The sequence below is a fragment of the Strigops habroptila genome, chromosome 8, assembly GCF_004027225.2.
Source record: "Strigops habroptila isolate Jane chromosome 8, bStrHab1.2.pri, whole genome shotgun sequence".
NCBI classification, from domain to species: domain Eukaryota; kingdom Metazoa; phylum Chordata; class Aves; order Psittaciformes; family Psittacidae; genus Strigops; species Strigops habroptila.
The window spans coordinates 43,071,389-43,091,435 of NC_044284.2; the positions used below are offsets into that span (position 1 = coordinate 43,071,389).

At 50.4% G+C, this 20,047-nt stretch overlaps 3 protein-coding genes across 31 annotated transcripts in view; all 3 read left to right on the forward strand.

Annotated features, from left to right (window-relative positions):
* Nucleotides 1–881: 881 nt before the first annotated feature.
* On the forward strand, nucleotides 882–8,548 carry FMO1 (flavin containing dimethylaniline monoxygenase 1). Of its 2 annotated transcripts, XM_030495737.1 has the most exons (9): nucleotides 882–915; nucleotides 2,285–2,445; nucleotides 2,643–2,831; nucleotides 2,916–3,078; nucleotides 3,801–3,943; nucleotides 4,268–4,467; nucleotides 5,009–5,364; nucleotides 6,292–6,364; nucleotides 7,536–8,548. In XM_030495737.1, exons 2-9 carry the CDS (start codon nucleotides 2,320–2,322, stop codon nucleotides 7,876–7,878), a joined length of 1,593 nt encoding a protein of 530 aa, XP_030351597.1. In that variant the 5' UTR covers nucleotides 882–915; nucleotides 2,285–2,319; the 3' UTR covers nucleotides 7,879–8,548. The 2 variants fall into 2 exon arrangements, with proteins under 2 accessions (XP_030351597.1, XP_030351598.1); XM_030495738.1 differs by lacking the exons at nucleotides 6,292–6,364; nucleotides 7,536–8,548 and having other exon boundaries at nucleotides 4,999–5,138.
* Nucleotides 8,549–8,917: 369 nt separating this feature from the next.
* Nucleotides 8,918–15,656, forward strand: LOC115612285 (dimethylaniline monooxygenase [N-oxide-forming] 4-like). Of its 4 annotated transcripts, none has more exons than XM_030496398.1 (9): nucleotides 8,918–9,116; nucleotides 10,309–10,446; nucleotides 10,775–10,963; nucleotides 11,333–11,495; nucleotides 11,904–12,049; nucleotides 12,394–12,593; nucleotides 12,773–13,125; nucleotides 13,432–13,501; nucleotides 14,807–15,656. In XM_030496398.1, exons 2-9 carry the CDS (start codon nucleotides 10,315–10,317, stop codon nucleotides 15,192–15,194), a joined length of 1,641 nt encoding a protein of 546 aa, XP_030352258.1. In that variant the 5' UTR covers nucleotides 8,918–9,116; nucleotides 10,309–10,314; the 3' UTR covers nucleotides 15,195–15,656. The 4 variants fall into 4 exon arrangements, with proteins under 4 accessions (XP_030352258.1, XP_030352255.1, XP_030352257.1 ...); XM_030496395.1 differs by having other exon boundaries at nucleotides 9,034–9,116; nucleotides 10,277–10,446; XM_030496396.1 differs by lacking the exon at nucleotides 10,309–10,446 and having other exon boundaries at nucleotides 9,096–9,116.
* Nucleotides 15,657–16,104: 448 nt separating this feature from the next.
* Nucleotides 16,105–20,047, forward strand: part of PRRC2C (proline rich coiled-coil 2C) — a 75,127-nt gene continuing 71,184 nt past the window's right edge. For 23 of the 25 annotated variants that reach the window (XR_003992929.1, XR_003992930.1, XM_030496368.1 and 20 more), the window contains exon 1: nucleotides 16,105–16,291. The gene's annotated coding sequence lies outside the window, so the exon portion shown is untranslated. The remainder of the gene's footprint in view (nucleotides 16,292–20,047) is intronic. The other 2 variants (XM_030496376.2, XM_030496369.1) reach the window with 2 other exon arrangements.

Sequence of the window (20,047 nt, forward strand, 5' to 3'; positions counted from 1 at the left end):
ACTGTAGAGCCCCAGTGAGCAACCTGCTGTCAGCCCCATGGCACAAATATCACTATGTCTTTTTCTAAATGCTGTTTTTCCTAAAGACCCAGTCCTCTATCAACTGTTTCTCCTTGGCATCTGTGTCCAGCTGTATTCATTTGAAGAGATTTCATACTTTTTCCCAGTAACCCTTAAAATATATTGAGTAGCTGGGAAAAAAACCCTGTCCAAAGCCACCCTTGTCCCCTTCATTTCCATGATCATTTACCCCTGGGAGATGCCTGGATGGGTGTTATGTCCTCCATTGATATTTCAGTTAACATTTCCACTTTGTTTGTGCTTAGGACCTTGGTACACTAGTGTCTGTGGCCATTTCATGCTTTCTCAGTTTGCATGGGGAGCCTCCTGCCCACTCCTAGCAGCAATACCTGTGGCTGACGGTGCGATGCAGCCTCCATGCCTGGGAGCAGTGACCACAAACCCAGCTCTCTTTTGAAGAATGCCCTAGGGCCAAATTCCTACCAAAAACCTGCTGTCCGTCAACTGCTTTGTCTCCTTTTGAAAGGCAGCCATGAAGCAAGTGAAAACATCCCACAGCTGGAGTCAGTCCTGCACACACAGATACTTTTTGCATGACTGCGGAACACATTTGGACCACTCTGGTCTCTCCTACCCACATGATCCCTTTAGAGATCATCAGCTGGGCCATCTGGCTCACTCTGCACAACAGCAGGATTGTCCAGCCACTCCTCCCATGCAAAACCTGGTTGTGCAACTGCTGTGGGAGTGGGGTGACCTGTGCCTGTGCAGGGGGGAGCTGCCTGCCCTGCCCTGCCTCTGCCAAAGTGCTGTGTCTCGCCTGTAAGCTGGGAGCAAGAGGGAGCTCTCCCTGCAGCAGTGGCAAGGCAGAGCACAGGCAGCCAAGGCTGGGAGGTAAGTGTTCCTGGGTGGCTGCAAAGCCTTTCCATCCCTCCTTGCCCCACGGCTTGAGGCTCTGAGGTTAGCTGCTACAGATACTTGCAGAGACAGGCATGGAGTAGCTGAGATGGTGTTTCCTAGTTGTTATTTTTAGCTTCTCTGCAAAAGGATAGGGAATTAAATAGCATACATAGCTGGGAGATGTTTGCAATAAAAGTTAACTCACACTACACAGAAAACCTCCCACAGAATAGTTAGCAATGTGCAGCTTATTCTAGCACTTTCTTCACTGAAAAAGGAAAAAGTCCAGTTTTCATTCCATCCTTGGAAAGCAGAGTATTCATTAGCTGCTGCCTTCCTACTGAAAATTGAAATTGTCCATGGGGAATTTGGTGGGGTCTAGAAAATAGTGTCCTACCCCATTCTTCTATGGAGGACTTTTTATTTTTCTGATGAATACACCATCCTCTGTGTCTGGTGGAAGCTGAAAGTGCTTTTCAGGGCAGGAGAACTGGTGCCAGCAAGCTATAGTGCTGTCCCAGTGCACCAAGTTAATAACTCAGTCAAGCACGGTGCTACCTGACAGCGCTGAGGTTAAACCAGGGATTGCAGCAGCAAAGGTTGATCAGGGCATTTGTGTGGTGGTCCTTGCTCTGGCAATGTCCAGCCTGAGCTGCCTGGCCATCATTCCTTGTTTCACTGCCCAGCAGTATCAAGAGGGCTTCGGGTCCACCATTATCCCTTCTGCAGCCCTGTGACCCTCGTGGGGCTTGATATCAACCCAGGGCTGCTGCCTTTTAAGCTGTTTGCAGGCCTGATGTCCCGAGTGGGCTGGCTTTGGGAGACAGACACAAAAGCAACCCTAAAGCCAAGGTATGCTACACCCACAGCCCCTTCATCAGCCTCAGTAGCCGTGTCAAAGTCAGCAATGTCTTCCCCAGGGATGGAGGACAGGACCCAGTCAGGGATGCAGGGACTCAGTAGTCCTGGTGTGCATTTTGTTTTCTTGTCTGAGAAAGGCAGGGGCAGGTCTCTGAAGATAAAATACAAATATTTGCAAGACTGATAAGGAGGCATAGTTTAAACATAGCTTGTAAATAAAAATTGGCAGTTAGTTGTGGCTTGACTACATACTTTCAAAGCGAGTTTCCAGGGCAGCTGCAGGGTTTTGGAAGCAGCCTGGTGAGTGCACTGTAAAAGTGGAGGGATTTATTGAAAAAAGGGGGGGAGGAGAAAATTAATATTTAAACTTGTAAATGAAGAGCCCACAATGCTGGTAAAGGGAAGGAAGGTTTGGGGGTGGCACATAGAGAAATCTGCTATAGAGGATATGCCAGCAGCTGCTCCCTGAGAGGATAGTGACCGTCTATGGGGTTTTTCCCAGGTTAAGTCCCTGGAATCCCAGCAGAAACAGCAGGGATGAGAGTGGCGGTGGTGGGCGCGGGTGTCAGCGGGCTGACTGCCACTAAGTGCTGCCTGGATGAGGGGCTGGAGCCCACCTGCTTCGAGCAGAGCCAGGACATCGGGGGGCTCTGGCGCTATACGGTGAGTCAGTGGTGCCTGTCCTGCTTCTGACAAGAGCTGCAGCTTTGCAGGCTGGGGAGCAGGTTGAGCTGGGCTCCAGCGAGTGAGGAAGGGGTGCAAGAGCTTGCTGGATGCTGAACTCTCCCTGCTGCACTCCCCAAGAGCAGGAGAAGGGCAGTGGGGGGACTGGGCTAATGCACCCCGGGGTGCCATGTCAGGAGCACATCGAGGCCAGCCGGCCAAGCCTCTACCCGTCAGTCATCAGCAACACCTCAAAGGAGATGTCAGCATTCTCTGACTTCCCCTACCCTGAGGACTTCCCAGTGTTCCTGCCCAATGCTCGGCTACTGGACTACCTCCGCCGCTATGCTGAGCGCTTTGGCCTCCAGAAGCACATCAAATTTGGGGTGAGTGGTGGGTGCCCTAGCACTGCCCTGCTTCCCACACATGCTGAGTGCTGGTGGGGACTCTGCTTTGCTTCCATATTTCAGACCACCGTTGTCAGCATCCGGAAATGCCCAGACTTTGCTACCACGGGACAGTGGGATGTGGTCACAAAGGTGGATGGGAAGAAGACATCACATGTCTTCGATGCTGTTATGGTTTGCAGCGGCAATTTCTCTGAGCCATCCCTCCCCCTGCACTGTTTTCCTGGTACAGTACATGGCTGCATGTGGTTACCTGCTTCTAGGGCCTGGGGGAAAAAGGGTTAGAAGTTCCTCAGGGAAAATGCTTCCTTCCTTTTCTTGCTTCTGCTTTTCAAACCTCCTGGCATGAACAGCAATACATCCTGCGCTTCAGCAGCTTTGTCTCTGCAGGCACTGGCACTTCAGAGCAAACCTTTAAGATAGGAGGGTTTAGCCTCGAAGAAACCATTTGCACAGTATGTGAGATGGGACAAGGTCCTGTCAGTGAAGCTCCATCATCTTTGACAGAGATGTACTCAGCACTGCTGTGATGAACTTCCCCAGCTGTCAGGATAGAAAGGGTTGATTTGTCATCAGCATTGTCAAGTGCTTCTGAAGTCACTCACAGAATGGAAGAGGAAACTGGCGTTTCTGATTCTTTCTATCCCCACCTCGTAAAGGCTGAATCCTAAGACGGCACCAGCACGGCTCTTGCACATAAACTGTCTTTCAAGTCCCACCCAGCACATGTGTCACTGCTCACTACTGTGCATGGATGCATGAGACCCCATTTTGGAGAGGAAGCACCAATTCTGTGTGCGTGAGATGGGGGGCTGGACCTTTCCAAGTCCCCATTGGCCAGGGATTGCACTTCCTTGCTCTTGCCATCTGGATTATTTCTACGCCAGGTCTCCTAACAAAACCCACAAATGCTCAAGTAATTAAAAGCTTTGTTTCTTTTTCCCCAAGGCATCGAGAAGTTTCAAGGCCAGTACTTTCACAGCCGGCAGTACAAGCATCCCGACACGTTTCAGGGAAAGCGCGTCCTCGTGGTCGGCATGGGCAATTCAGGAGCGGACATTGCAGTGGAGGCCAGCCGTGTAGCTGCAAAGGTACAGCCACCTCAGGGGTTCAGGGAGGGTGATGCTGGAGGCAATAGCTGAGTTTGCCATCACTGCAGGAAGAACAAGCTGGGTTTACCCTGTGTAGTGTCCAAATAGTATTTCTGGATCTGTATTTCTTGGCCAAAACCCTTAAAGCAAGCTGGTTTTTTTCTTCTCTCCTGTTTAACTTCCATAACCAGCTGCCGAGAGTTCTTAAAGATGCTGTTGCTGCTTTTTCATTGCAAAGCTGTTTGTGCTTTATCCCCCAGGTTGCTTTATAAAGGCAACATGCAAATTCATCACCGGAATTGTTGATTCTCCACTCTCTCCCAGGTGACCATTTGCACTAGCCAAGGTGCCTGGGTGCTCAGTCGCGTGTTTGACCATGGCTACCCTTGGGACATGGTTTTTAACACTCGCCTTATGAGCCTGATCAGAAACAGCCTCCCCGGACCCCTTTCATGGGGGTTGATTAACTACAAGGTGAACCAGCGGTTCAAGCATGAAAACTATGGCCTTCAACCAGAGAAGAGGTACTTCTTGGTGTCTCCCATCCCATGCGGTGTCACAGGGCTTGTGCTGTGGGCAGGGGAGATCTTCAGCAACCAACACCAACCAGTGCAGCAACCGACACCCAGGCTGGGATGATCTCCAGTGGGGAGTTTATAGCCTAGCAGGGGAAGATAAGCGGTAGGCCCCTTAGGTGGTGTGAGATGGAGCACACTGGAAAAGGCTAGGAAGGACCAGAGAAGTTTTCCTCATGAGGCTCCCTGGGAAAAGAGGAGGAGGCTTAAAGCATGGATCGGCTCTGAAAAGAGATGGTTTAAAGGGTAATGGAGTGAATGGAAGAAGGCGACAGGAGATGTCCATAAGTCACCCAGGCTGTGGGACAGGGTGACACTAGTGCACGGGTGAAACATGTCAGTGTTTGGAGAAGGGAGGGGCAGGGCTGTCTGCTCTCAGCAAATGACACTGAGAGGTCGTGGGGCTGGTGGGCCCAGGGGATTAGGAGCAGGGACACCAGCAGGGCTTGCTTATGGTCTCCAACACTCTGAGCCCCTCAGCTCTCCACAGCCACCTGGTGCGCGAGCCTGTGATCAATGATGACCTTCCAAGCTACATCCTGACAGGGAGGATCACCATCAAGCCAAGTGTGAAGGAGTTCAAGGACAACTCAGTTGTTTTCTACAATTGTCCTGAGGAGGAGCCCATTGATATCGTCATCTTCTGCACAGGCTACAATGTCTCCTTCCCATTCCTAGAAGAAGCAGTCGTCAAGGTGGAAAACAAACACGCATCCCTCTACAAATATGTGTTCCCAACCCACCTGCAGAGGCCCACTCTGGCCATCCTTGGGCTGATCAAGCCATTTGGAGCCATCATGCCTGTGACAGAGATGCAAGCACGCTGGGTCACCTGTGTCTTCAAAGGTAGGAGAGATAATGTGAGCTCTTCAGTGTGGACAAGGGAGCATTTCTAGGGCTCAGACTTGCCAAGTTATTTCACTTCAGCTAAGCTACAGCAACATGGGTGTATGCTTGGTCCAAGCTACATGCAAGTTCATGACATGTACCTTAAATCACTTTTTTTTTTTGGCCAGTTAAGCTAATGTTTGTAAGCTAATGCTCTGTATGTGCCTGCTGCCAGCCAAGAGCATGCACTCTGTTCCTCACTGTGACTCAGCTGATACGCAGTCCTGCACCTGATCCTGCAAACCACAGTCTAAACTAGGTTGTTGAAAAAAGTATTTTTTCTCTAAAATATCTCAGAAGTCAAAGCACAGAGATGGATATGTAAACCTGGATGCATAAATAAGAATTGTCTTTAAGATACTGTGGTGGGTCCACCCTGGTAGAAGTTTTTGTTCTTTAAGGGACAGAGATGTTTATCCACCGTGGCTACCAGAGAGGAAGAGTGCCATTGCCCCACAAAAGGAATTATTTGTAATTATTGATGTGAGGGAAAAAAACCTACTGGGGGTTGTTTGGTTGGTTTATACAAATAACTTCCTGATGGGCTGGTGTGTAGGGCTGCATTAAGGCTCCTCCACAGAGACAGGGGAAGCTCTGGGGTTTCTCTTTGGGATGATAGCCTCTGGGGTTTGCACAGCCCATCTCACCCCACATTGTCTCCCTGTACTGTGACAGCACAAATCTGTAGGAGCAGGAAAAAGTGCAGGTGAATTTGTACCACTGCGGAGGGCTGGCCTCTGGAAGAATTGCCACTGCTGAGCAAAATCTGAGCAATGAGGCTTTCCTGTCTCCCTTGGAAGGGCTTCCCATGTTTCGTATCTCTAAATGAGTGCACAAGTGCCCCCAAGAGTTGAACTCTGCAGGACGCTCTCCTCTCTCTTCTAGGCTTGTGTCAATTGCCTCCTCAGTCTGTCATGGAGAAGGAAGTAAATGAGAAGAACAAAAACCGAGTACAATGGTAAGCCATTCCCCAGAGCCCCGAAGTTTTTTTCAGTGGATTGACAAGCCCCTGGAGTCTGGGGGGAAGCAACATGCAGGCTCACACTCTGTGTCTGCTCCCCACACACAGCAGAGACAAGGCAGGAATGCCCAGATCCAGCCACCCCTTTTACTTGCATTCACCCAACGTAACCTTTGATTTGACAGATATTCTGCCTGTTGATGACAGGAAAAAATGAATTCAGGGTAGTCAGAACTAAAGCTTGCTTGGAAGTTGGGGAAGTGTGCCAGGTTCCCCAGGGATGGAAAAATAAAATGCCAGAGAAATTAACGGTAATAAATGCAAAGTAATTCAGCTGGGAAAAAAAAAAACAAACTCCAACCTGAGGCATACATACAAATTGCCTCACCTCTCAGCGTGGAGAGCTGACTTACTGTGAACTAAGCACACTGGCATGTAGTTCATGGGCAGGCAAAGGGTCAAATAAAAGGCTAAGAAACAGAAGGAAATGAATGAGATAAAACTAGGAAAATGGGTGATATGTAAATCCATAGTTCACCTAGATAGCTATAACAGAAAAGGTATAGAAAAGTAAAATACAGAATAGCTCAGAACAATTGCTGTACGATACAAGGCTACATACACATGGCTCTTTTCAGCCCACCAAAGGTGGGACATGAAGCTGTGAATTCTGCAGAGAAGGAAAACTGGAAGCAATTCTCCAATTTACCATGCATTTTTGCAATACTTGATGGAAAGGAATGTGAGGGAAGCTAAAGGGTGCTGCCTTTCTCATGCTGCATGTGACTTCTCTGCAGAGAGCCAAGGGAAAACTAGTTAGAAAAAAAAAAAAAAAGCTGGTTTGACAAAGTCTTTTACTAGAGGTCCACCAAGATGAAGGAGAGGCCAGATACAACTTGTGAATAATGAAATGAAAGACCGACTGATGCACATGAGAAAGGTGTGTTCCAGGGCCAGCATCACCTTACGCATGTTGTGTCAGAGGCATGATTTAGGCCCAGACAGACCCAGGTTTCCAGTGCATGTGCACCCACTCCTTTTCTAAGAGCAACCCAGTTGTGTTTGGATGCAATAACAATGGTTGTGTAGAGGACTTGACCTTCAGTCCCTCTCAGCCCTGTTGACACCAATCCTTCTCACACCTGTTTTTCTTCTCCCATTCGTTAAGGTTTGGTCTGTCCTTTGACGAAGTCCTCAAAACCGATTGCCTGGTCTACATGGACAAGCTCGCCTCCTTCATTGGTGCCAAGCCCAGCGTGCTGGGGCTGCTCTGCAGAGACCCCCGGCTGGCCCTCACCGTTTTCTTTGGCCCCTGCACCCCATACCAGTACCGGCTGAGGGGCCCCGGGCGCTGGGAGGGGGCGCGCCAGGCCATCCTCACCCAGTGGGACCGGACCCTGAAACCCACGAGAACACGAGTCCCTGCTGGCATCTCCAGCCCCTTCCCTCCTCTCCTGATGGTGGTGGGGTTCCTCCTGCTCATGGCTGCCCTGTTGTTTTGTTTCCAGTAGACTTTAGGTTTTTTTCTTGTCCTTGGGGATGTTATTTCAGGTCAAACAGCCCCAGAGGGTGCCATGGGACAAGGGGAAAGGAATTTCAGCAGATCACAACAAAATTAAAATTTTAATCAGCAGCACAAGCCTCTCTGTGCTCCAGCTTGCTCTCAACCACAGCTTTGCAGACCTGACTAGCTGGGGCTAGCAGCCTCTGCCCAGCATTTATTGCCCTTCTGCTGCTCTCCTGCCTGCTGTGGTGAGCAGAGCATGGCTATGCCTGGACCACGCTGGTCAGGATGGAGCGAGGAGAAGACTAGCAAAAACAGCTTTGGGTGTTGCAGATAGAAAGGAGCACAGATGCCCAGCCGTGCCCCAAGTCACCTGGGAACTGGGCTCTTTAGTCCAGCAAGGGGTTATCTGGGCTGGATCTGCAGGTCAGGCTGTCCCTTCCTCCAAACTTAAATCCTATTACTCAAAAATCCCAGTTTGGGTTGAATCAGTGCATCTTCTCAGCAAAAGAGCCCTGGCTGTGGTGATTTGTCACCCCTGAGACCAAGGCTGGTACCCTGCAAGGCTGAGCACTCCCAGCTCTGCTTCCCTGCGCTCCCCAACACCATCAGGACAATCCTGGGACTTCATTTTGTATGTGGAGAGAATTTCAGTCAATAAAACTTCATCAGCTGTAGCAGGAGTGTGGTAGGCTGCCACCTCATCGTCCAGTGTGCACTGTAAGAGTTGGGGGGTCCCGTGCCTGGGCTGGGGCCATGCCAACAGGTCCTGTGTGCAACCCACAAGCTTGGGTCTGCAGGGACTTTCACTGACCACCCAAAATTAGGCTGCACTGTGCACCATGTACCCCATCGATGCCATCCGCTTGCCTGGGGGGAAAGGGAATGTATTTTGCTGATTTCCCAGGGATGCCAAGTGAGTCCCTGTCCAGCAGACAGCACATGGGGGATGGACCAGGACAACCGCAGGGGCAGTTGGGGCAGCAGTGAGCTGAAGCATGGGAGTCCTTGCAAGCACGGCCCCCTTGTGAATACAGTCCAGATTTCCACCCGGCACTGCCACAGGGATGTTGTGAACTTTCTGCCAGTGCATTTAAGCACAGCAGAGCAGGGAAACGTGGGTGTAAAGGTCGGTGGTGCAAGAGGTGGAGCCAGCTGCCCGAAGTTCAGCCTTTCCTACAAATCTGCGGCGAGAGAAACTTGAAGCAAAGCTCGAGCAGTGAAGGCACAGCACTGCTCTGCAAGGTTTGCTCCTCACTTCTCTCTGGCTAGGTTTTGTAGGCTTTAGAAGTGGGCTGCCAGCTCTCTGGGGTTTTGGCATTCGCTGTTGGCTTCGCCTTGCTGCTGGTGGGGGAAGATGGGGGTGTCACAGAGACCCGCCGGAGCAAAGCTGTCTGTAGGGAGCGCTGGAAAAGAGGGGTGACGTTAGCATCCCGGGCACGTCGCTACCTTTTGCCAAAGCTAAGGGAGGCTCCAGAAATGAGGGGTGGGCAAGTGCTGGCACTTCCTGCCCTGTTACTGCAGATGAAGGAGCAGCTCAGGCTAGGCTCTTGGATGCAGAGCAGTTTTTTTGCTCCTCCCTCATTTTTCTCTGGCTTTCTGCAGTTTCTTCCAGTTCCTGTTTACACTAACTTACTTGTTGACACAAAACGGATATGGAAAAGGTTATAAATAACGCTTTTTTCAGAGTCTGCAGTAGGAGTGTTTGTTATCTAATCAAAGATAATGTGGGTTCATTTTCTTCCTAGTTTTCTTGCTTTCCAGTCAAGCTCGGTACAGCTCAGTTTACACAGTTACCTGAGCTTTGAGTTCCTTCCATTTATACCCTGCATTTCCTGGGTTTCTTACCTTTTGTATATTCTATAATCCCAGCCACATTTCACGGGGCTGTCTAACTTCTGAATCACTGAGCTGTGCTCCTGCTCAGGCAGGCATCGCTTGAAAAAAAAAACCCAAAACCAAAAAACCACACGTTTTGTTTTCAAGAGAATGCTCTTTAATGGGAAGTTAAAAAAGGAAAGCATGAAAATGAGCCAGCTTAGCTGGATTGTTTCCTGAAAAGATTTCAGGAGGATCATTTTGTGCAGGCAGAAGCAGATAGCTGCAAGTCCCTTCCCCTTCCTTGCATGCCCTGGTTTGGTCCAGGAAAGAGAATAAATAGAAGCAGCAGCGCAGTGAGGTTTAAAAGTGCCTCCTTTTCCCTCGCCTGCAGGAGGGGAATCGCTGGGCCTTCAGTGCAGGCTTAGCACAGCAGGAAAGGCGATGCTTAAGCCAAGAAATAGTGATGGCTTTCTGCAAAGACAGTTTTCCTCTGTGGACACCTGCAGCCAGAGAAGACCAAGGATGTTTTGCTGGGGATAGGAAGAAGGGACTGGTGTTTCTGCTAATATCTATTTTATTTCCAGTTGCTCGCACGCTGGCCCATTGCCTTCTGCAGGACAGCATGGTGCGGAGCGTGGGCATTATCGGGGCCGGGGTCAGCGGGCTGGCCTCTGTCAAGTGCTGCCTGGATGAGGGGCTGGAGCCTACCTGCTTCGAGAGGAGTGAGGACATCGGGGGGCTCTGGCGCTACACGGTCAGTGGGCCCTGCCAGAGTAGGGAGGATTGTCCCTGGATTTATCCCCTCCCTTGGATGCCCTTTGCTTTGCAGCAAAGAAGAAAGGGTGGCCATGCCCTTGCGGAATGTCCCTGTCCCAGGCACAGGGCTCCCCCTGACTCCACCGCCTTCTCCACCCTGACTCCAAGGTGGAGAAGGAGATGGAGGGAGTGGAAGCCATGGTCACCAGGTGCTAATCCCAGTTTATTCCTTGTACCCAAATACAAGGAGGAAAAATACTCAAGTGCTTTGGGGGGAGAAAGTCCTTCCCCATACACCTGCAAACAGCACTGCTGGCTTCACACAGAACTCCATGGACAGCGGAAGAGTCAGCGTGTACCGCTCAGTCATTACCAACACCTCCAAGGAGATGTCCTGCTTCAGCGACTTTCCTTGCCCAGAAGATTTTCCCAATTACCTACCCCACAGTCTCCTCATGGAGTACTTTCGGATGTATGCCCGGCACTTTGACCTCCTGCGGCACATACAGTTCAAGGTGAGCGGGAACCCCAGATGTCACGGGGAGTGGAGCCACCAGTGGCAGCAGTTACCAGGGCATCACCCAGGTGGGATGATACAATGCCAGGTGTGATCCTGTGAGGACAATCTGCCTTTTGCATCCTGAACGCAGACTTTTTGGCTCCATATTTTAAATTAGCCTGCTCCAGTATGGGCTGCCCAGTGCATCCCCACCTCAGTGCCATCACCAGGGGAAAGGTGCAGGGTGGGATTTAACAGCTTCAGAGGTGACATGCAGCTCCCCAGGGACCCAACCTGCCCCTGGCAGCCCCAGCCCTTTGCAGGATGGTCCTTTGTGAAATGTGGTGCAGTCCCTGACTTCTCTTTTGTTGGGCTTTGGTGCAAGACAACAGTTCTCAGTGTGAGGAAGCACCCAGATTTCGCCACCTCGGGCCAGTGGGAGGTGGTCACTGAGACCGATGGCATCCATAAGTCACACACCTTTGATGCCGTCATGGTTTGCACTGGCCACTTCCAGGAGCCCTACTTACCACTGGCTTCTTTCCCAGGTAAGTCCTGCCTCAGCAGCAGGGGTGGCTGGGGCTTCCCCCCAGGGTTTCATGCAGCACCCATGGGTCACTTGGCTGCATTTTCCTCTGCAAGCCTACCTGCTCCATGAAGCCTCCACGCTGAGGCAGGTGGGATCCACACCCCATAGAAATGGTGGGGGGCGTTCCTGGGAATGGGAAAAACACCACATAAAGGTGCAGCTAGGCTCCTGCATGAGAATTTTGCGAAGCAGGACTGTTCAGGAGGGTGGCATCACTCAGGGAGCTGAGATCTCCATGGCTTCTCAGCTGCAAGCAGAGGTGGGTGGTGGAGGGTCCAGGGGCTGCAGAGGGTCCAGGAATGAAGCTAGGTGGGGCAAGCAAATGTATCTATCTGGCAGTAGGAGATGCTCCCTGCTCTGTGCCTAGGTATCGACACTCGCTTCAAAGGGCAGTACCTCCACAGCTGGGAATACAAAGATGCGGAGGCTTTCCGGGGAAAGAGGGTCCTTGTGGTTGGCACTGGAAACACTGGCGGTGACCTCTCTGTGGAACTGAGCCATGTAGCTGCGAAGGTACAGTTCTGCAATGGTGCTCAGGCTGGCCAGGAACCACAAGAGCCAGTGGCTCGGGGTACGCGCAGGAAGCTTTGCCCACAGGCAATAAATAGCACTTCAAATTTAGGGCAATTGAAGAAGCTCTGCAATTCCTGGAGAGTTTGGGCCACCTGAGGAGTGGCCATTCCAGATGCTGGAACTTTGCAGAAGCCACCACGAGCTGTTTGGTTCATCCAGATGCTGTCTTTTTCCCTTGGGATAACCCTGTTGGCTCCCAAGTGCAGGAGATGGGATTTGCCATTCAAGGCAAAAGTGGCAACGAGATGTCTGGGCAGGAAGCTGAGACTTGCCTTCTCCTTCAGGTGTTCCTCAGCGTCAGGAGCAGCACATGGGTGTTCAGCCGGGTCTCACACCAAGGCTTCCCCTTCGACATGATCAGCACCACCCGCTTCAACCACTTTCTTGACTGGCTTCTCCCATCAGCCCTCATGAGGAGGATCAGGTTTCGGAAGTTCAATTCGTGGTTTAACCACACAAACTATGGCTTGGCTTCCACCAAAAGGTGTTTTTTCTAACTATTTTGTTGGTTAGTCAGGAGGGTTTAATTGTGTGAAATGCCCAGTTTTTAAGTTCGGGGGATATTTGTGGAATAGCAAACCGTTAGAGGGGAACTGTGGCTACAAAAGATGTTTCAGGTCCCTCTCAGTTGCTAACACTGCTGTCCTCTTTTCCACCTTCAAGCTCCAACTTTAAGGCAATTACCAATGAAGAGCTGCCGTTTTGCCTCCTCTCTGGGACCATTGTGTTGAAGTCAAATGTAAAGGAATTCACTGAAAGCTCTGCTATTTTTGAAGATGGGACAACTGAAGAAAACATTGATGTGGTGCTCTTTGCCACGGGCTACATCTTCCCATTTTCTTTCCTTGAAGAGTCGGTTCGCAGCCTCTTCGATGATAACCGTTCCCTCTATAAACGCGTCTTTCCTCCCCAGCTGGAAAAGCCAACACTTGCCATCATTGGCTTAGTCCAGCTGACTGGCTCTGTGATGGTGGGAGCAGAAATGCAGGCTCGCTGGGTGACGGGGATCTTTGCAGGTAGGAGATAGGGTGCAAGGATGGGGTGATCTTCTAGGGTGGGAGGTTTGGGGCAGCCTGACCTGGTCTCTGCTGAGCCTAGGGTATATTTTGTCTCCTGCTGCAGTGCCCATGGTAGCCATGGGCATTAGTAGCATTGTAGCCTCTGCCCCCCAAAGGGCATGCCCACATTCCTGCTGCTCCACGCACACTGCCATAACCAGCAAGCTGGTTACTGCGAGTGAACACTCTCATTATAGGGCCTGGGAACATGGGAAGGGGGTTTAAGGTGCTGATGCCGGTCTCTGTTTTCTCTGTTTTTCTCAGGCTGGAACAAGCTCCCTCCCACCAGCAAGATGATGGCTGATGTTTTAAAGAAGAAGCCACTGGTTGAAAGGTGTGTGATGCACCTGCCCTTGGGGTGCAATGGGCACCATGTGCCAGGATTAACCTAGGCAAAGGGGGAACGCATGGCAACCATGTGAAGGACCCCCTGGAACACCCAACACTTCTGGGATGCATTTATTCCCTCACCACTCATAGCGAGGTGGGGAAATACTTTTTTGGTTCCTTTATGGATGAACAAGGGCAGAGTGCTCTGGAGGAGCTTATGGCAAGACCCAGGACCTGCAGGTCCCTCCACTAGGTTTCCAAGCCACGTCGTTATTCTCATCATGTGAAGATGGAGATTTGTTTTCCTCCAGACCGAGGGTGCCATCTCGTGGCTTCTCCCTCCCAAATCCAGCCAGTAGGGAGCACCGAGGTCAGTGCCAAGCTCCACCTAGAAATCTCATTGGAAGCAGGCTATGCTGGTGGAGGACACTTTGGTGGCAGTTTTTGACAGGTCGAGATGAGTATTAGACAAGGCTGGAACTTGTTCATAGTGTACATGGGAGCTAACATCCTGCCTTGTCGGCACTGGGATTTTACAGGAAGTGGAGAAGGGTCCTCACGGTTGTGGGACAGTAATGGTAGCCATGCTGCCTTGCAGCAGCTTTCAGGAGCAAGGAGGGGACCTCAGGCTGGGTGGGGTGCAGGCCGGGTTAGGTTTGCCAGCAAGGCAGAGCTGGCTCATAGGACACTGATGAAGATCTGGGACAAAATAGTCATGGGGATTGTCACCAGGAGCCCCGGCGATTGCAGACACAATGCTGTTACACAGAAGTACGAGAGTCTGAGGTGCAACGGAGACAACCTCGAGGCTGTCCCAAATTTGCTGAAGTAGATTCAACACGTCCTCCCTCCTGCAAGGGAGGTGAGGCCTCAAGCAGAAAAATCCTGGAGGTCCCTCCCAGCACAGGAAGCTTTCCGCATCCCCCAGATTCTCCCAGTCCCCTTGTCAGTCTTACCTGTGAATGTCTACTCCTCTACCTCTCAAAATTGGCCAAATCCACACCTGTGACCTCAGTGAAGGACATAGCATGGGTATTTGTGGCATTACAATGATGGCAGTTTTTTGAGACCGCAATTAGGTTGCAGAGAAAAAACAAGCTTCTGTTTATTCCTTGCCCCAGGTAACTGCTGAGGACCAACCCCATAGAGGCTCTTTCAGTGCCTTTAGGTTTATTTGGGGCTAAGGGAGCTCAACTCTGGTCACCAGGGCTTGGCCAATGTCTGATCCCAGAGCTTTTGCTTTCCATGGAGCTGGGAAATGAGATGGGATGATGCTATTTGATTTTGTCTCTTTCATGTTCAATTGAAGGAATCCATCCGAAAGGAAGAACTTGAAGATGAGTTTTATCAGCTACATTGATGAAATTGCTTCATGTGCTGGCACAAAGCCCAGTGTGCTGAAGCTGCTCCTAACGGACCCACGGCTGGCCCTGGCCATCTTCTTTGGCCCCTGCTCACCCTACCAGTACCGACTGGTGGGACGGGGGAAGTGGAGAGGGGCCAGAGAAGCTATTCTGACCCAATGGCAGCGGACACTGAAGCCCTTGAGAACTCGGGTGGTGGATGACTCCTCCAACAGTTCCTCCAGCTGGCTCTGGGTGTGCCTCCTGGCCCTGCCAGCAGCTCTTACATCAGGTTTTCTCTTCTCTAAATACTCTCAGCTGGGCTGGAGCCACCGGGCAGGTTCCCAGCCGTAGAAGAAACCTGGTGTGACCTGGTCCTGGGCGAGCTGGAGATGGTGCAAAGCTATGCTGCTGCTCAGTGCTGTCAGTGGGGCTGGAGCTGGCCCAGCACCGGCAGGAGCTCAGACCCTGGTGCTGTTTGTTGTCCAGCCTCCTCCTGACGATGTTTAGCATCCACCAAGGGCCATACAGAGCGTTTACCCCAAACCTGCTGCAATCCATGCCTGCGTTGCATCAGCACCAGGCCAGATCTCTAGTGGGCTTTTGGAAAGAGCCATTTTGGGACAAGCTGGTGCTCATGGGGCCAGCATTCCCTCCTCCCTGCATCCAGAGCTTCCTCTATAAAATTTCATCAAGACCCACAACACCTTGAGATTTTTCTGAAACACTAGATGTAGATCTTTGTATTTGTCTGGTAACTTTTAGGAGGTGAAGTTGATAGCCACAAATAAACCTCATGGATTTGGTCTTCTCTCATGGTTTTGTTAATGGTTTATTATCAGTGGAGGGGTCAGGTGGACCCAGTACCCCGAGTCATTGCACACTCCCATCCTAAAAATTGTATATACAGTGACAAATCGAGGTGATCAAGCAGGCCTGCCCTTGCCCGGGAACCCTGAAGCCCACAGGGAGAAAGGCACCCGCGGGTGCCTTCACCGGGGGATTTTGCTGCAAACTCAATGGACGGGCGCTGTGCACTTGCACCCGGGCTGCAGCCACTTCCCTCCGGGAGAGGCTGTCCCCAGCCGTGCCCCCCGCGGGAGCTGACGGTCCTCACCCGTGCTGTGGCACCGGCGACGGGGACCGGCGAGCGACACCACCCGCCAACCCTCGCCGCCAGGGGGCGCCCCGGGCTCTGCGCGCCCACCGGACTGCGGCACGGCGTGGCTACGTGAGCGGCGGCGCGGGGGCGGAGCCGGCGAGCTGGTGCGCGCGCGCGCGCGGCGCGGTGAGGTCAGACGTCGTTGGCGCCGGCTTGGCCGCCCGCCATCTTGGTCCCTGTGTGGAAGCGGCTGAGGCGCGGCGTCGCGGCGCCGGGAGCGGCAGCGGCCTCGCCGAGTCCGGGAGCTTCCGGGGAGGCCGGAGCGCCGGCCCGCCGCGCTGCGCGCCAGGTAAAGCGGCGTCGCCTGCGCCATTCGCAGCGCTCTGCGGGCCTGCGGCGCGGACCGGCGCTGGGAGGAGCGGGCGAGCGGCCTGCGCCGCATGGCCCCGGGCGGGGGCGGCTTCCGCCCGGCCTGGCGGCGGCGCTGGCCCCCGGCCGGCGGGGAAGGGGATGTCCCTGGGGGTCGGCATCCCGCTGCCCGCCGCGGTCGGGCAGAGGGAGGCGGCGCGGCGCTTGGCCCGCGGCGGGCGCGCAGGCCGGGCTCCCTTCGCGCCGCTGGGCCGCGCCGCACCGCATCGCCGCCTGGGGCCGACCGCGCCCGCGCCGGGCCGTCGCCCGCGGGCGATGGGAGGGGGCTGCTGTGGCCGGGGCGGCTGAGGGCAGCTGTTACGGATGTGCTGGTTTCGTCTCCCACTTTCCCTCCTTTCCTCCATGTCGTAATGCGCCCCCTCCCCCCCTTTTTCCTTTAACGGCCCAGGTCTATCTCGGGAGATTCCTTGAGACATGTGCCGAAACGTGCGCTTGCCCTCACGTTTTTTGGCCGTGATTCTTCCTCTAGAAATGCAGGGAGAGGGGAGCCTTTTCCTACGGGATGCTGCAGGCACGTGCAGCACACAGCGCTTTGGTTTTCTAGTTCCAAAATATTCATCCACAATTCTTGAGATGTAGTGTGAAAGGCTGTTCCTGGGTGTTTTGATGTAGGACTGAGTGAAGTACCGTTCAGGAAGGTGCTGTTTCTGCTCTTAGGGACGATATTTGTAGGGGTAGAGTGAGCAGGGTCAGGGGTGCTCTTATTGTTGGTGCTTAAAGGATGGTGAGAGCATGGTTAGATGACATGGCTAAAATTCAGGCACCTAGTCTGCAGTGGGCATAATGGTAGCCATCACAGAGAGATGCAGGGATTGAAAATCTTGGGGCTAAAGATGGCCCAGATAGTTTCCAGTTCAGGCTCTCTTTATGGGGAGGGGAAGCATGCATGATATAAGAGCTGGGCATCGAACAGAACACTTTGTTTTTTTCTATTTCTTTCTTTTTTTGTGTCTCACACGTGTTTTGTAAGCTTGTTCCTTTTTGAAAGCTTTTGGACTGTGTCATGAAGGAAGGACCGTTTTTCCTAGTTGTTCTTTGATTACAGGGGTCAGATGGGTACGTTAGTAGAAATTAGCATCATGTCCAACAGAAGGAACAGGATTCAAATTTTTAATAGCTTTGTTTCTTATGTAGTGAGGCATCAGGCCTACCCATTGTCTGGTCTTAAGAGCTCTGCTCAGACAAGAAACTGCTTTTGAAGGGGGGAGGAAACAGGACATGATCTCATTTGTCCATCAGTGAGACACAAAAGGATTACCGTTTAATGCTGACTGCCAGGAGCTGAACAACTGTCAATTTTCTCTGAATTACATAGTCTAGAGACTTTCTCTTCAATGGTAATTTTGGGGTGGTTTAGTGCAACGGCGCTATAGTCTTCTTGGGACTAAGAAATCTCAAAGTTCTGGGAGTTCTTTGAACTTGATGAATGTTCAGCGAAAAGACAGTTTGTCCCTCAGAACATTGTGCTCAGTGTGTGAGGAGTACGACTGCTTGGGTGGAGATGTGTGCTTAAGAGGTGGCTGTTTAAACTCAAGTGAGAACTTAGTTCTCTCAGGCCAGTGCTTGTGTGTGGAGACCAGGATTATGGCCTCTGTGTGTGTCTGTTACCTAGAGCTCTGCCTTAGTGTATGTGTTTCCTGCATAAAATTTATTGCTTTGGTAGATAATAGCTTATAAAATATATATAAATCAATGCAAAGTCACTTCTATGAGTCTTAGTAATATAAATATTTTGTCTCTTTGCAGTTTAGTAGCAATTTATAATACGTTTACTCTCATTTAGACTTCATAACAGGAACCCTAGGTATTTGTAGAGCAGAACAGTTATGTCACTCTACAGTTTTAACTTAGTTGCTGGAGTCTTTGTTTGATGGTACAGATTTATGGTATGCATCTTCTGTAGGTCCTCTCTCCCCACATCCTGAAGCCTACTAGGGAAAGTGAAATGGGCCACAAGAAGCAAGGAAAAGACGATGCAGTTTAGAAGGGAGCTGTCATGTAGGTTTTGTTCTATCTGAATTAATACTATGTGTCAATAAGAGAAAGAATCAAAAGTCAAAGCAGTGGGTATGTTATATGAGGTTGACTTCAGCCAGGTGTCCTAGGTTACTGAAAGTGCAAGCCTTTTGTTCCAGAATATTTTCCAGGCTAACTAATGGGAGTGATATGAAAGGGGAGGGAGGGTGGAAAATGTGGTCTAAATACCATATAAGGGTGTTGTGGATAAGAGGCTTAGATGTGGAGATAAAAAGAAAAAGGTAGCTCTTACATAAGGACTAAACCCTTTATAGTGAGCTTTTGCAAAGAATAAACCCTTGTTTCGCATATTGGAGATGTGAATGAAGAAAGAGACATTCCTCTTCCTTCTATTGGAGGAAGAGCGGGATATCTTCAGAGGCTGTATGCAGTAATGGAGGGTTTGAGTTTAAAAAAAACTCCAAAACCAAAAAACTACTATGAAACACCTCTGCCCTGAAAATGCAGCACCTTTCCACTAGTTGGGGATGGATGTTGGGCTTGTGGTGATGGGACTGCCAGTGGTGTTTTACTGGTAGAACCAGTTGTTCATCTCCTGTAGGAAATTTTTTTGTCACTCAGCTTCATGCCCTTGGTTTTTTTGGGTCTGGATTTCACAAAACCCCGTAGAAACTTCTCATGGGTGAGAGCAGGTGTAAAAATAAAAGCTGAGATTTGTGTGAGGAGGTGGGTGGAAATAATACTGTGTGTGTGTTGGTGACATGAAAACCAGGCACACAGAAGTCTTAAAAAATGTGTAAAGAGCAGAGGAAGATGAAGTCCTAATAAAAATCGGATGAAGACAGCTTTTACATCTGTGAAGAACAGGCTAACATAAATAGACTGTTTTTATTACGAATACCTCAACCATTACATAACATTCTAACTAAATGCTAACGATTTAGTCTGTTACAGATTGCAAACACACATTAAAGAGAGAAGCTGTATATCGTTCACATTGTTTGTGGTTTTATATATCTGAGGCTGTCTTGATTACCACTAAAATTATAGTGCAGAATCAACATATATATCTTCTAATTACGATGGTGATAATTTTAACTGATGCGTATTGGATAATAATGTGGGCTACGCTTTCAGTAGCTTATAGCATCAGAGATAGGAGTTACTGCACTTTATATTCAAGTACATCAATTGTACAAGTAGAGCCTGAAGAACTGTGGTATCACCCAGTGTTGGGTGATTTGAGAGAAGAGGGCTCTATTAAATATCTCTCTAATCAATGTACAGTTGATTCCCAAGTGAAATGGCAGCTTTACTCAATTTTTATTTGGGATATAAGACATAGCTCATCATGCTCAGATGTATCAAATGCTTTTTCATAGTAAAACCAGCAGTGGCTAGGTTACCAGGGGTTTTTTAGCTGCACTGCTTGTTTAGGCTTAGCAAATCAAACTTTCTCTGCCTACAAAATCAGACCTTTTTAGGTTATCCTCTTAAATCACATAAATGGCTAAGCTTGTTTTTAAATTAATATTTTGTGGGCACGTAACTTTAATATTCCTAGATTTTAGTGTTTGTAAATTTTAACATAGACTTCGAAATTATGACTGTAGACTTAAATTGTACTTGTAGGGGTAATCATGTAAGTTATTCTTGGTAAAAGAAATATTATTTAACTGTTTTGAATCTTCAGCTAAGG

Coding starts and splice junctions, on each gene's coding strand:
- FMO1 (XM_030495737.1), top strand. CDS start 2,320: ATGAGAGTGGCGGTGGTGGGCGCGGGTGTCAGCGGGCTGACTGCCACT. Junction 3,079..3,800: donor CCCCCTGCACTGTTTTCCTG/GTACAGTACATG, acceptor TTTTTCCCCAAG/GCATCGAGAAGTTTCAAGGC. Junction 6,365..7,535: donor AACAAAAACCGAGTACAATG/GTAAGCCATTCC, acceptor CCATTCGTTAAG/GTTTGGTCTGTCCTTTGACG.
- LOC115612285 (XM_030496398.1), top strand. CDS start 10,315: ATGGTGCGGAGCGTGGGCATTATCGGGGCCGGGGTCAGCGGGCTGGCC. Junction 10,964..11,332: donor TGCGGCACATACAGTTCAAG/GTGAGCGGGAAC, acceptor CTTTGGTGCAAG/ACAACAGTTCTCAGTGTGAG. Junction 12,050..12,393: donor TGAGCCATGTAGCTGCGAAG/GTACAGTTCTGC, acceptor CTTCTCCTTCAG/GTGTTCCTCAGCGTCAGGAG.